General features: G+C 45.1%; 1 protein-coding gene across 2 annotated transcripts in view; it reads right to left on the bottom strand.

Moving 5' to 3' along the window:
* Positions 1-8,327: 8,327 nt before the first annotated feature.
* The window catches only part of SRL (sarcalumenin), a 29,012-nt gene continuing 23,085 nt past the window's right edge, over positions 8,328-14,254 (bottom strand). For both annotated transcript variants that reach the window (XM_035130874.1, XM_035130875.1), the window contains 2 exons: positions 13,218-13,451; positions 8,328-12,021 (listed from right to left, as the gene is read on the bottom strand). In XM_035130874.1, coding sequence (XP_034986765.1) covers positions 11,210-12,021; positions 13,218-13,451 — 1,046 coding nt within the window. In that variant the 3' untranslated portion in view covers positions 8,328-11,209. The remainder of the gene's footprint in view (positions 12,022-13,217; positions 13,452-14,254) is intronic.

Raw genomic sequence — 14,254 nt, 5'->3', positions numbered from 1 at the left:
GCTCCAAATGACACTGCGCATAAGCAAAGAGATCGGCTTTGCGCCGCCGTTTGCCCAAGGGTGCTCCTGGGCCACAGGTCTGCGGTCCTCCTCCATGGCACCGACCGCTTTGGATGAGTTTCGCTTCCCCTGGGGATGGCCTTTGGCAGCCAGGAGCCGCCTGAGGAGCCACAGGCGTGTGCCGCCTGCTCTCAGCCCAGATCCCCCCACCGGGCTGCCCAAAGTACCTTGCTGCTCTTAATAGCTTTTCCCTGGACCTGCTTCTCTCTCTCATTACAGCTAATTAATTGCTGCCGTCGAAAGGGTAAATTATTCAGCAGGGAAGAAGCCAGCTGGTTCCATTGTGGCACCGTTTATGATGCGCGGCCTGAGTCAGAGAGCAATTAAAGGCTTGGCGCGCAGCAGCCGCAGCTGCAGGGGGGGGGGGGTTGCGCCTGATCTCACTGCCGCCCTCTCTCCCCTTCTGCGCCCTCATTAGCTGCAGCTGACACAGTTGCCTTTGCATGTTTCTGCCCTGCGTTCTGTTATCTCTTCCTGCCTCCCGCTTGCCATCTTGGGCTCCCACACAGAGTCCTCTGATGCTGTCACAGAGTGTTCTTCTAGTTTCTCCTCCTTTCCCTCACATCCTCACATCCCGATCCTATGTAGAGTGGAAAACCAACAGGCAACACGCCTCTCCTTGCCGAGGCCTACATCCTATGCAGCGGGGTTTATTCATTAGGACTTTCTCTGAAGCAAACATGCATAAGGTGATGGAGAAAGTGTTGCATTATGGGCCCGGCAATTAAAAAACATATCTGGTGCAGCCGGCAAGCTATTTATTATATTTATTTATAAACTGTTTCCCTACCAGGCTTCAGTACATCCTCTCACTGGTGCTACTCTGCAGTCTTACCTCAGCACTGAAACTACATTTTTATATCAGAAAGAGGGGGGAGAAAACAAACCTTGAGAATTTATAAAATGTCATAAATTTGGGGGCTTCTCTGACAAACTCTACTGATAATTTCATCTTTTTTACAAGGTGACTCTTCAGGTTGCATTCGTATGTGGGGAGAATAATTACCTTTGAAATTAGAACACATATTGACACCGCTGCCCTCAATATGCTTCCATGTCACTACAGTGGTACCTCGGTTTATGAACACAATTGGTTCTGGAAGTCTGTTCATAAACTGAAGCGTTCATGTTGTTGTTTAGTCGTTTAGTCGTGTCCGACTCTTCGTGACCCCATGGACCATAGCACGCCAGGCACTCCTGTCTTGCACTGCCTCCCGCAGTTTGGTCACACTCATGTTCGTAGCTTCGAGAACACTGTCCAACCATCTTGTCCTCTGTCGTCCCCTTCTCCTAGTGCCCTCAATCTTTCCCAACATCAGGGTCTTTTCCAAGGATTCTTCTCTTCTCATGAGGTGGCCAAAGTATTGGAGCCTCAGCTTCACGATCTGTCCTTCCAGGGAGCACTCAGGGCTGATTTCCTTAAGAATGGATAGGTTTGATCTTCTTGCAGTCCATGGGACTCTCAAGAGTCTCCTCCAGCACCATAATTCAAAAGCATCAATTCTTCGGCGATCAGCCTTCTTGATGGTCCAGCTCTCACTTCCATACATCACTACTGGGAAAACCATAGCTTTAACTATACGGACCTTTGTCGGCAAGGTGATGTCTCTGCTTTTTAAGATGCTGTCTAGGTTTGTCATTGCTTTTCTCCCAAGAAGCAGGCGTCTTTTAATTTCGTGACTGCTGTCACCATCTGCAGTGATCAAGGAGCTCAAGAAAGTAAAATCTCTCACTGCCTCCATTTCTTCCCCTTCTATTTGCCAGGAGGTGATGGGACCAGTGGCCATGATCTTGGTTTTTTTGATGTTGAGCTTCAGACCATATTTTGCGCTCTCCTCTTTCACCCTCATTAAAAGGTTCTTTAATTCCTCCTCGCTTTCTGCCATCAAGGTTGTGTCATCTGCATATCTGAGGTTGTTGATATTTCTTCCGGCAATCTTAATTCCGGCTTGGGATTCATCTAGTCCAGCCTTTCGCATGATGAATTCTGCATATAAGTTAAATAAGCAGGGAGACAATATACAACCTTGTCGTACTCCTTTCCCAATTTTGAACCAATCAGTTGTTCCATATCCAGTTCTAACTGTAGCTTCTTGTCCCACATAGAGATTTCTCAGGAGACAGATGAGGTGATCAGGCACTCCCATTTCTTTAAGAACTTGCCATAGTTTGCTGTGGTCGACACAGTCAAAGGCTTTTGCATAGTCAATGAAGCAGAAGTAGACGTTTTTCTGGAACTCTCTAGCTTTCTCCATAATCCAGCGCATGTTTGCTATTTGGTCTCTGGTTCCTCTGCCCTTTCGAAATCCAGCTTGCACTTCTGGGAGTTCTCGATCCACATACTGCCTAAGTCTGCCTTGTAGAATTTTAAGCATAACCTTGCTAGCGTGTGAAATGAGCGCAATTGTGCGGTAGTTGGAGCATTCTTTGGCACTGCCCTTCTTTGGGATTGGGATGTAGACTGATCTTCTCCAATCCTCTGGCCATTGCTGAGTTTTCCAAACTTGCTGGCATATTGGGTGTAGCACCTTAACAGCATCATCTTTTAAAATTTTAAATAGTTCAGCTGGAATATCATCACTTCCACTGGCCTTGTTATTAGCAGTGCTTTCTAAGGCCCATTTGACTTCACTCTCCAAGATGTCTGGCTCAAGGTCAGCAACCACACTACCTGGGGTGTACGAGACCTCCATATCTTTCTGGTATAATTCCTCTGTGTATTCTTGCCACCTCTTCTTGATGTCTTCTGCTTCTGTTAGGTCCTTACCACTTTTGTCCTTGATTATGGTAATCTTTGTACGAAATGTTCCTTTCATATCTCCAATTTTCTTGAACAGATCTCTGGTTTTCCCCATTCTATTGTTTTCCTCTATTTCTTTGCATTGCTCATTTAAGAAGACCCTCTTGTCTCTCCTTGCTGTTTTTTGGAAATCTGCATTCAGTTTCCTGTATCTTTCCCTATCTCCCTTGCATTTTGCTTGCCTCCTCTCCTCCGCTATTTGTAAGGCCTCATTGGATAGCCATTTTGCTTTCTTGCATTTCCTTTTCCTTGGGATGGTTTTCGTTGCTGCCTCCTGTATAATGTTACGAGCCTCCATCCATAGTTCTTCAGGCACTCTGTCCACCAAATCTAAATCCTTAAACCTGTTCCTCACTTCCACTGTGTATTCATAAGGGATTTGATTCAGATTGTATCTTACTGGCCCAGTGGTTTTTCCTACTTTCTTCAGTTTAAGCTGGAATTTTGCTATAAGAAGCTGATGATCTGAGTTACAGTCAGCTCCAGGTCTTGTTCTTGCTGACTGTATAGAGCTTCTCCATCTTTGGCTGCAGAGAATATAATCAATCTGATTTCGATGCTGCCCATTTGGTGATATCCATGTGTACAGTCGTCTCTTGTGTTGTTGGAAGAGAGTGTTTGTGATGACCAGCTTGTTCTCTTGACAGAACTCTATTAGCCTTTGCCCTGCTTCATTTTGAACTCCAAGGCCAAACTTGCCAGTTGTTCCTTTTATCTCTTGATTCCCTACTTTAGCATTCCAATCCCCTGTAATGAGAAGAACATCCTTCTTAAGCGTTCATAAACTGAAGCAAACTTTCCCATTGGAAGTAATGGAAAGTGGATTAATCCGTTCCAGACGGTCCGCGGAGTAACTGTTCATAAACTGAAGCAAACTTTTCCATTGAAAGTAATGGAAAGTGGATTAATCCGTTCCAGACGGGTCCGCGAAGTACTTAAACTGAAGCGTTCATAAACTGAAACATGGGTGTAATTGGTTCCGGAAGTCTGTTCATAAACTAAAGCGTTCATAAACTGAAGCGAACTTTCCCATTGAAAGTAATGGAAAGTGAATTAATCCGTTCCAGATGAGTCCGCGGCGTTCATAAACCGAAAATTCATAAACCGAGGTGTTCATAAACTGAGGTTCCACTGTATAAACTCTGCACATGCTAAGACACTCGTTAATACATGCATACATAACAGAAGAATGTATTGAATATTCAATATTATTATTTCATCACCAGTTTCTCAAAAAGCACTTTTCAGGGGCAAAATATATATGCAATAGATCTAGATTATTTGAGGACTGAAAACAAGTGTTCCATCTCCAATGGTTATAGAATAAAATGTGTGTGACAATTTGTAAGCAGGCTTTCTTGGTGATAGTACCCATCCTTTGGAATGTTCTCTGTCAGGTATTAGTGTGGTAGAGATAGTTGTTGTTTAGTTGTTTAGTCGTGTCCGACTCTTCATGACCCCATGGACCATAGCACGCCAGGCACTCCTGTCTTCCACTGCCTCCTGCAGTTTGGTCAAACTCACGTTTGTAGCTTCAAGAACACTGTCCAACCATCTCATCCTCTGTCGTCCCCTTCTCCTAGTGCCCTCAATCTTTGCCTTCTCTTCTCATGAGGTGGCCAAAGTTTTGGAGCCTCAGCTTCAGGATCTGTCCTTCCAGTGAGCACTCAGGGCTGATTTCCTTAAGAATGGATAGGTTTGATCTTCTTGCAGTCCATGGGACTCTCAAGAGTCTCCTCCAGCACCAGAATTCAAAAGCATGAATTCTTCAGCGATCAGCCTTCTTTATGGTCCTGCTCTCACTTCCATACATCACTACTGGGAAAACCATAGCTTTAACTATACAGACCTTTGTCGGCAAGGTGATGTCTCTGTTGTTTTAAGATGCTGTCTAGGTTTGTCATTGCTTTTCTCCCAAGAAGCAGGCGTCTTTTCATTTCGTGACTGCTGTCACCATCTGCAGTGATCAAGGAGCCCAAGAAAGTAAAATCTCTCACTGCCTCCATTTCTTCCCCTTCTATTTGCCAGGAGGTGATGGGACCAGTGGCCATGATCTTGGTTTTTTTGATGTTGAGCTTCAGACCATATTTTGCGCTCTCCTCTTTCACCCTCATTAAAAGGTTCTTTAATTCCTCTTCACTTTCTGCCATCAAGGTTGTGTCATCTGCATATCTGAGGTTGTTGATATTTCTTCCTCCAATCTTAATTCCGGCGTGAGATTCATCTAGTCCAGCCTTTCACATGATGAATTCTGCATATAAGTTAAATGAGCAGGGAGACAATATACAACCTTGTCGTACTGTGTCCAGTTCTGGGCACCACACTTCAAGAAGGATACTGCCCCAGAAGAGGGCGACCAAAATGGTCAAAGGCCTGGAAACGATGCCTTATGAGGAACGGCTTAGGGAGCTGGGTATGTTTAGCCTGGAGAAGAGAAGGTTATATATAAAAGGATATAAAGGATATATAACCCAAATATATAAAAGGATGTCATATAGGCTCACTGGAAGGACAGATCATGAAGCTGAGGCTCTTCATGAGAAGAGAAGAATCCTTGGAAAAGACCCTGATGTTGGGAAAGATTGAGGGCACTAGGAGAAGGGGACGACAGAGGACGAGATGGTTGGACAGTGTTCTCGAAGCTACCAACATGAGTTTGACCAAACTGCGGGAGGCAGTGCAAGACAGGAGTGCCTGGCGTGCTATGGTCCATGGGGTCACGAAGAGTCGGACACGACTAAACGACTAAACAACAACAACAACATGTCATATAGAGGAGGGAGAAAGGTTGTTTTCTGCTGCTCCAGAGAAGTGGACATGGAGCAATTTCAAACTACAAGAAAGACGATTCCACCTAAACATTAGGAAGAACTTCCTGACAGTAAGAGCTGTTTGGCAGTGAAATTTGCTACCAAAGAGTGTGGTGGAGTCTCCTTCTTTGGAGGTATTTAAGCAGAGGCTTGACAGGCATATGTCAAGAATGCTTTGATGGTGTTTCCTGCTTGGCAGGGGGTTGGACTGGATGGCCCTTGTGGTCTCTTCCAACTGTATGATTCTATGATTCTACTCCTTTCCCAATTTTGAACCAATCAGTTGTTCCATATCCAGTTCTAACTGTAGCTTCTTGTCCCACATAGAGATTTCTCAGGAGACAGATGAGGTGATCAGGCACTCTCATTTCTTTAAGAACTTGCCATAGTTTGCTGTGGTCGACACAGTCAAAGGCTTTCGCATAGTCAATGAAGCAGAAGTAGATGTTTTTCTGGAACTCTCTAGCTTTCTCCATAATCCAGCGCATGTTTGCTATTTGGTCTCTGGTTCCTCTGCCCCTTCGAAATCCAGCTTGCACTTCTGGGAGTTCTCGATCCACATACTGCCTAAGCCTGCCTTGTAGAATTTTAAGCATAACCTTGCTAGCGTGTGAAATGAGCGCAATTGTGCGGCAGTTGGAACATTCTTTGGCATTGCCCTTCTTTGGGATTGGGATGTAGACTGATCTTCTCCAATCCTCTGGCCACTGCTGAGTTTTCCAAACTTGCTGGCATATTGAGTGTAGCACCTTAACAACATCATATTTTAAAATTTTAAATAGTTCAGCTGGAATATCATCACTTCCACTGGCCTTGTTATTAGCAGTGCTTTCTAAGGCCCATTTGACTTCACTCTCCAGGATGTCTGGCTCAAGGTCAGCAACCACACTACCTGGGGTATACGAGACCTCCATATCTTTCTGGTATAATTCCTCTGTGTATTCTTGCCACCTCTTCTTGATGTCTTCTGCTTCTGTTAGGTCCTTACCACTTTTGTCCTTTATTATGGTAATCTTTGTACGGGTAGAGATAGTAATGACCTTTAAATGCATCTTAAAAGTTTATGCAAGCTTTCATCAACTCTGGCTCTTAACTTTCTAATATTTTTGCTTTGTATACAGGTGTCTCCTCCCCACTTACGCACATTCAACTTGCACATGACTGTGTATACGTGTGACGCTGGGAAAGAAATCAATTTAAACTGCAAATGGCCCTAAAATGACCCAAAAAGATACCAGCAACAGCAAGTGAATCTGACACACAGCCAACCTCTTCGGGGTACCAGTCTCTCTGCTCTTGTTGTTTCCACGTCATCCTCCAGTGATGAAGAAGACTAAGAGCCACCATTGCCACAATTCATGCCAGTCTGGTAAGTGCTTCTGGTTTTTTAAAGGATTTTGCAAAGTTTTCCAGAGATTTAGAAGGCTTTTTAGATGGTATTCCCCACTATATGTGATTTCACGTATACGTGCGGTACCTGGAAACGTAACCCTTGCATAAGTGGGGAAACGTCTGTACTGCTCACTTTATCGGTGTGTGATATACAACTTGTATATTTTCATAAACTGCAAATTTTCATTTGCATTTTGGTTTTATCTGATTTTTATAAAACTGTATTGAATGTTGTATTTTTATTGTTTTTATATGAGCTGCTTGGATTTGTATAAAAGGTATAAAATGTAAAAAATGAACATGTTATACAATTTCTAATTATATGGAAATGTTTTTGATGCAGTTCACAATATACCATGATCCTGGTGGTTTTGCACAAACACTCATGAGGTGCTGGGTTAGTTTTGTCTGTAGCAAGTCTGATCCTGCAAGGGATCAGAGAATGGAATTACTTGTGAGGATGAAGCATGATGGAGATGTGAGTGACAATCCAATCTGACACTTCTGCAGACATCCTTCCGTTTTCTAAAGCATACTAAATCTAGGCCTTCAAAATATTAGGAAGCAGAGTGATGGATTTTGGGAATCCCGATCATTGACAGCAACAGAGAATCGGCATTAAAGCTGAGCATATGAGCTATACAGAGTGAAAGGAAAGAATCTCTGCAGCACCCTATTGTGGTTTAGCCACTTCCTGATTACAGCTTGAAGCCTTCCCCTAACGACTTCCTCCTTCCTCACTGTAGAGGGGAAACCCTTTCAGTAACCTCACCAAAACTCAGACCACAATTATAATCTAGTGAAACAAAATACAGCTAATAAGAGATTTGTGTTTCTAATAGATTATTTATTTTCCCAATGTATGACAACTATCACCCATTATTGAAAAAACCAGGACAGAACATAGTGGAAATAGGTGGGTGCAGCCACTTAATGGAGTCAAAAGGATTAATCCAGATATTTTGGTAGACTTGATAGGATAGTACTGAAATGGCCAAAAAGCAGGGGAGAGCAGTATAACAGGAAAGCACTTTCCTTGGGTTTTTAAAGTTCAGGCCTGCAGGTTTGATGAGAAGAGTGCTTACAATGTCATCATTAAGTAAAGAGTTGGCTCAAAGTCAGGTCTTGGCTCATCTTTTGTAAATAAGGCAACTAACCATGTTTGTGCATCTGAGAGCATCCTTTCACCAGTTTGCTAGACCCCAAATTATTTTATCTACCAGCTCAAATATGTCTTCTCTACAACAGAACAAAGCATCAAGGAATGTGATTGGAAAAGATCAGAATTTATTAGAATGGCTGATGTACATGGTCTCTCCAAATACAGATTATTATTGTGAACCACTAACTGGAAATATATTACAGCTATGTAATTCCTTTAAATGTATCTGTCCAAATTCCTGTTCAAAAGAAGCACACAACAGTGAATTTGATTTGGTTTTGGTAATTTAACCAACTGGAGAAGTACACAGGCTCCCCTGCCCCCCCCATCAGTGGCCCACAAAGTTGTATATTCTCAGGACTGAGAAGAGACAGACTGGTAATGCTAGGAACCATCTGTTCTGGCTGATCCTCAGACAGTGCCAGTTTAGGTGGATGCCAAACTATTTCAGCCATGCTGTCAATGGCTAAAATTCCCCAGAGAAATCACCTACTTAGTTTTCGGTGCTGGAGTTTCCACTGCTCTTGAAACACCACGTGATTGTCAAGTGCCAACAGAACATTTTATTGTGAAGTGGGCACCACTCAAAAGAGACCCTGAGTGTGGATTTGAGGGTGGGGGAAGGGAAGGAGTGCAAGGCGGGACCTGGGGAGCCCTGGGATGTTGCAGTCCCAAGGAACCAGGAGGTTTTATTCAGTGCATTGGGCTGAATCGCCACCTTTCAGCACAAGTTAGCAAGATTGTCGCTCAGCATTTCTCCCCACCTCCCAGCATCTCATTCCAGCAAGCAGCAGGCAGCTGCACACCTTGACTCCCTTTTCTTTCAGCACTACCAGTGAATTGCAATTTCTGCTGTATTGGGTTTCTGGTGTCATCCCAGATCCTACTGCTCCTCAGCAGCCCTCAAAGTCATGCCAGCGGACAAGACACCTGTGCCTGTGGGTTATAGACCATGGGGGTGGCCATTGCATCCAAATTGTCACTTGAGACTTGCACCCCACACGGAACAAGTTGCTAAGTGCATCTTGCAGGAAACAACCTCATCTCATTGGACATGACCTGTAGTACATTGATGCATAAGAAGAAAGGGGGCAAGAAAGATGAATGAGAACAAGAAAGTCAAGTGGCAGAAGAGGAGAAGAGGGGAAACACAACACATGAGGACGAGAAAGGCAATGGAGGCGGTGGGGCCCATCTGTTGGGGTCACTGCTTCCTCAGAGAGCAAGGCAATTTTCACTTTGGGGAGCCAGTTGCAGCATACTTCTTTTTTTCTGTTCCACCAGTTGTAGAGACAGATGCAGGACCATTTACAAGAACAGAGCATCTGATTTGGAAAAAGCACTGCAGGGTGGGAAGCAGTTGGTGACATGAGAAGGGTAGGAAGCTAATATACAAGAGAAGAATGAAGGAGGAAGTTGCAGCTGCAGCAGCAATTCCTAGATATTGGGGGGTGGGGGGCTTCGCTCTGCACTGACTCTTTCCCTAGCTGTTATCTGGTGCTGAGCTGCATTTTCACCTGCTGTCCATTTCCTCAAAACTTTCAAATTTCAAATACTTTATTTGGGTGGGAAAGCAAGCAAACCAATCCATCATGCTATCTTCATCTGCTTCACCTTTTCTTCTTCACTTCTGTCTTTCTCAGGTTGCTTAATTATACCTTTCTTGAACCTCCCTTGCAAGATTAATAAGGCATACCAGCATGGATGTCATAATTGCTCCAGGCTCCCTTACTCAGAGAACATTATCATCAGGGTGCAAGGCCTGGACATCTCTGCCTACCACTCACTAACCTCCAGTTTGCGCTCAGCACTGCCATCAGCTGTGCTACCTAAAGGACTGCTTCTCCTATTTCACCTTCAAGAAAGCTGAGTTTTGTTCTAACTTAAGAAATAACCATTTGCAATTAACCACAAAAATTTGATGCTGAGGTGCAGGGAATGAACAACTGGGAAGCTATAAAAGAGAAAAGACAGGCAAAGACTAGCCAGTTTTTAACCCACAGTGAGAAACCTGGAAGGGCAAGGGCGGCAGCAGTAGCGGCAGCAAGAGGACGCTAAAGGGGCAGGAGATGCCTGGCAATCTTGGATCTCAGATACCAGCCCCATCACCATGCCAAGTCCTAGCAAGTGAAGTGCTAAGACTCACAATTTTATGCTTGTAGCAGCAGGTTTCTGTGTCCATGTACACACATACAAAGTAGCCTCCACTGAAAATGAGACTCCCCAAAGGCTAGGCTTCAAATGGCCTCTGCAGGAGCTGCTTGGATTCTGATGTGTGCTGGAGGATTTCTGTTTCTGAACCAGGTTTCCAAGAGAGTAGGAAGCTGCCTTCTTTCGGACCAGGCAGAATCCAGAGGAACAGCAGTCTGTAATTTCAGTTATGGGGCAGTAGGGGCACTGAATGCACTACAGGGGGAATGCTCAGATGCAGGCGAAGTGGGGATTGCTGATGAAGAGTTAGTGATGGTGGCCTGTTGTGAGTCTCAAGCAGAATGCTGGTTATACATGTGGTGATGAATTCTGTGGTCCTCAATCCCAAGTGCAGCAGAGGGAGCTGGAAAAACTACATACAGATTGTGTGCAAGGGAGGGCCATGCCTGTGCTTCTCCTAATGTCAGGAGACCAGCCTCTTTTCGCCCTCAGCACTCTCATCTTTCCTTCCTCCTCCCTGCTTGTTCAGTACATGCAAGGGCCTATGACTGCCTCAGAAGAAATGGCCCCTCCATTGGACTTTCAGCTCGATACATGGCCTCCTACTTAGAATAACAGGTTAGATAATAAACATCAGAAATTCACAGTGTTTTATTCTCTTCTGTAGGCTCACCCAACTTCCCTGCCACTGATGCTAGTGACTCCAGTCCTCATTGCATATTAGCTCTTGCCGGTGTGGCACTCAAAGGGTTAACAGACCTTGGCTTCTTGGACAGATAAGACATAAGCTCATTCACCAACAGGAACACAGGAGTGGTTACACTGAACAGATTACTAATGTTTCTTGTAACGGTTCTTTGGAGTCTCACCACAGCCAGTTGTGTCGCAGGAGAGGACGCTGGGTTTCTTTCCCAGGCCAATACTCCCCAAGAGCTCTGGCAGCTCATGGGTTATAGCCCTCTCAATCTTCTCCAGGAAACAGCCTCCCATGTAGGAACACTGCTGAGCAAGAAGCTTAAAGGAGTTGATTGGGTTGATCCCAAAGAAGTCCTTGTAAGCTTCACGATTAGGGAGGTCAAACTTGCTGACATTGGTCTTGGCCAGGATTGTTTTAAAGATGTAAAACTTGTCTGGATCCTCCACAATGTCCTTGAACACAAGCTCTCCATCGCTGAAGAAGGTCATTTTGTCCTTGTAGGTCTGCAAGTAGCGATCAACTAAGAGTGCATGGATGCGGACGCGGATGGCATGTTGGCGGATAAAAGCAATCTTGTTCTCCAGCCTGTTTTCAATCACTTGGTTCAGGTCTTCTAGGAGTGAAATCTCCTCTTTCAAGAAGAGTTCTCTGTGGGTGTCGGGCTCGTAATCCAGGGGCCAGAAGGAGCTGACATAGACTCTGGGGGGCTCAGTGACGTTGATCAGTGGAGCCAGGCTCCAGAACAAGGCTCCGTAGACTCGCATGAGCTCTTGCGTAGCCAGGCTGTCAGCTTTGTTCAGAATTATCCTAATCTGAGATTCCCGTCCCTTTAGCTGGCGGAAAAGCATCTCCAGCTCCAGCCCCACATCTAGCTTTGTGGGGTCAAACACTACAAAGATGAGGTCAGCTCTGTCAATGAACCACTGGCAGACATCATTGAAAGGGTAGCCTGTAAGAGAAGGGGAAGAGGAACATCAAGTTAGAGCCCAGGAACCTTCTGACATCTGGTACATGACAATGATTGCCCAGAACCCTTAGTGATACATCTTTGGAAATCCATGCTTCACTAAGGCAGGGATGTTCCTGGGCTCCAGCTCCCACCAACCCCAGCACCTGGGGTGACCAGTGGTCAGGGATGATGGGAGCTGTAGTCCAGAAACATCTGGAAGACTGCAGGTGTAGCTGCCCTGCATGAAGGACCCCATCCTATTTGCTGTTATCCCTTGAGTGGATGGTTAGATCGCAATGGAGAAAGCAAAGTTCAAAAGGGGGGGATGCAATTCAAAAGCTTGGCCAAACTGTGAAGTCGAACTGATGTACCGTACATATTGCAACAAATGCTAAAAACGTGAAAAATATTGATATCTCATTTGACTATTGACAATGCTATATGAATAGGGAACAGGGAACGCTGTGGATGTAGCATATCTTGATTTCAGCAAGGCCTTTGACAAGGTGCCCCATGATATTCTTGTAAAGAAGCTGGTAAAATGCGGGCTAGACAATGCTACCATTCAGTGGATTTGTAACTGGCTGACTGACCGAACCCAAAGGGTGCTCATCAATGGCTCCTCCTCATCCTGGAGAGTAGTGACTAGTGGGGTGCCACAGGGTTCTGTCTTGGGCCCAGTCTTATTCAACATCTTTATCAATGACTTGGATGATGTGCTCATAGCTGCCAAGTTTTCGCTTTTCTCGCGAGGAAGCCTATTCAGCATAATGGAAAATCCCTTTAAAAAAGGGATAACTTGGCAGCTATGGATGTGCTTGTCATATGGAGGAGGGAGAAAGATTGTTTTCTGCTGCTCCAGAGAAGCGGACACGGAGCAATGGATTCAAACTTCAAGAAAGAAGATTCCACCTAAACATTAGGAAGAACTTCCTGACAGTAAGAGCTGTTCGGCAGTGGAATTTGCTACCAATGAGTGTGGTGGAGTCTCCTTCTTTGGAGGTCTTTAAGCAGAGGCTTGACAGCCATATGTCAAGAATGCTTTGATGGTGTTTCCTGCTTGGCAGGGGGTTGGACTGGATGGCCCTTGTGGTCTCTTCCAACTCTATGATTCTATGATTCTAATTTTGTGATTGACCAAAAACTCAAATTGAAGCACCTCAAGACCCTCTGAACATTAAGGCATAGGGCTTTACCTCGTTCCTGCTGCTTCCGGTTTTCAATGATCCCCGGCGTATCCACAAAGGTAACCCTTTCCAAGAGCTTATGAGGGACCTCGATCCCTATCAGCTTCTCCAGAAAGTTCTGACCAAATTTCTCAAGAGGTGAGAAAGAGCGTGTGCTGTCCGCAGCCATCACAATGCCTTCAATGGTCTTGAGTTTGGGCCCATGCATGATGACGGTGAACTCTGAGGTGGTGGGTTCAGCTCCTGTTCAAGGAGAAAGCAAAACAAAGGCCACACTCACACATTTGGCAAAAAGCAGTTAAAATCTCAGCTCCCTCAAAGCCCTTGCTCCTGTCTGATGACTGTGACTTCAGAATACATCCCCGATGGCTTAAAACAAATAGCTTCTTGAAGATGTTAAATGATTATTAAATCAGCATTCATTGTCCCAACTTCTACCACGCTCAAGAGAAGAGGGCAATTCCCTGCTCTGTTTGGCAGAAACCTGGGTAGCTATAGCACTACGCAAGGGGAGATTGTACAGCTCAGACAACCGTCTCTACTCTGGAGACCACATTTTTGCTGCAGTTTCTAGAGCTGTGCTTAGAAGCATTTTGCCACCAGGTACAAGCTGCGCAGCATCTTATGCAGAAAAGGAACCCCCAAACTGCAGAGCTTGTTTCATCTTGCTTAGAAATTTCATTTAAATAGAAAGCTTTGCTCATTGGGAATCAGAGAGAAAGGAAGTCCCGGAGGGTGGTAGGAGGTGGGGAGGGGAGAACATTGAAAAGGTCACTCCTGCTCAACCTAATTGGCTCCATGCAGGGAAGGCAGAAAATTGCAAGTCCCTTGTGCTTGCCAACTGTGGTTCTTGCAGTCAGGCAACCACCTGAGGAGGGAAGCCAGCCCGATGGGGAGTCTCCTGGCGTAGCCTGACCTGCTAAGCAGGGTGCACTCCAGAGAGGCTGGAAAAGCTGGAGCTTGTAGCACAGCTACCAGAAACTGTTGTTGTTGTTGTTGTTGTTGTTGTTGTTGTTGTTGTTGTTGTTGCTGCTGCTGCTGCTGCT

The sequence above is a fragment of the Zootoca vivipara genome, chromosome 14 (genome assembly GCF_963506605.1).
Source record: "Zootoca vivipara chromosome 14, rZooViv1.1, whole genome shotgun sequence".
Lineage (NCBI taxonomy): Eukaryota > Metazoa > Chordata > Lepidosauria > Squamata > Lacertidae > Zootoca > Zootoca vivipara.
The sequence above is the reverse complement of the archived record's forward strand: the minus strand, read 5'-3'. Positions and strand labels throughout refer to the sequence as shown.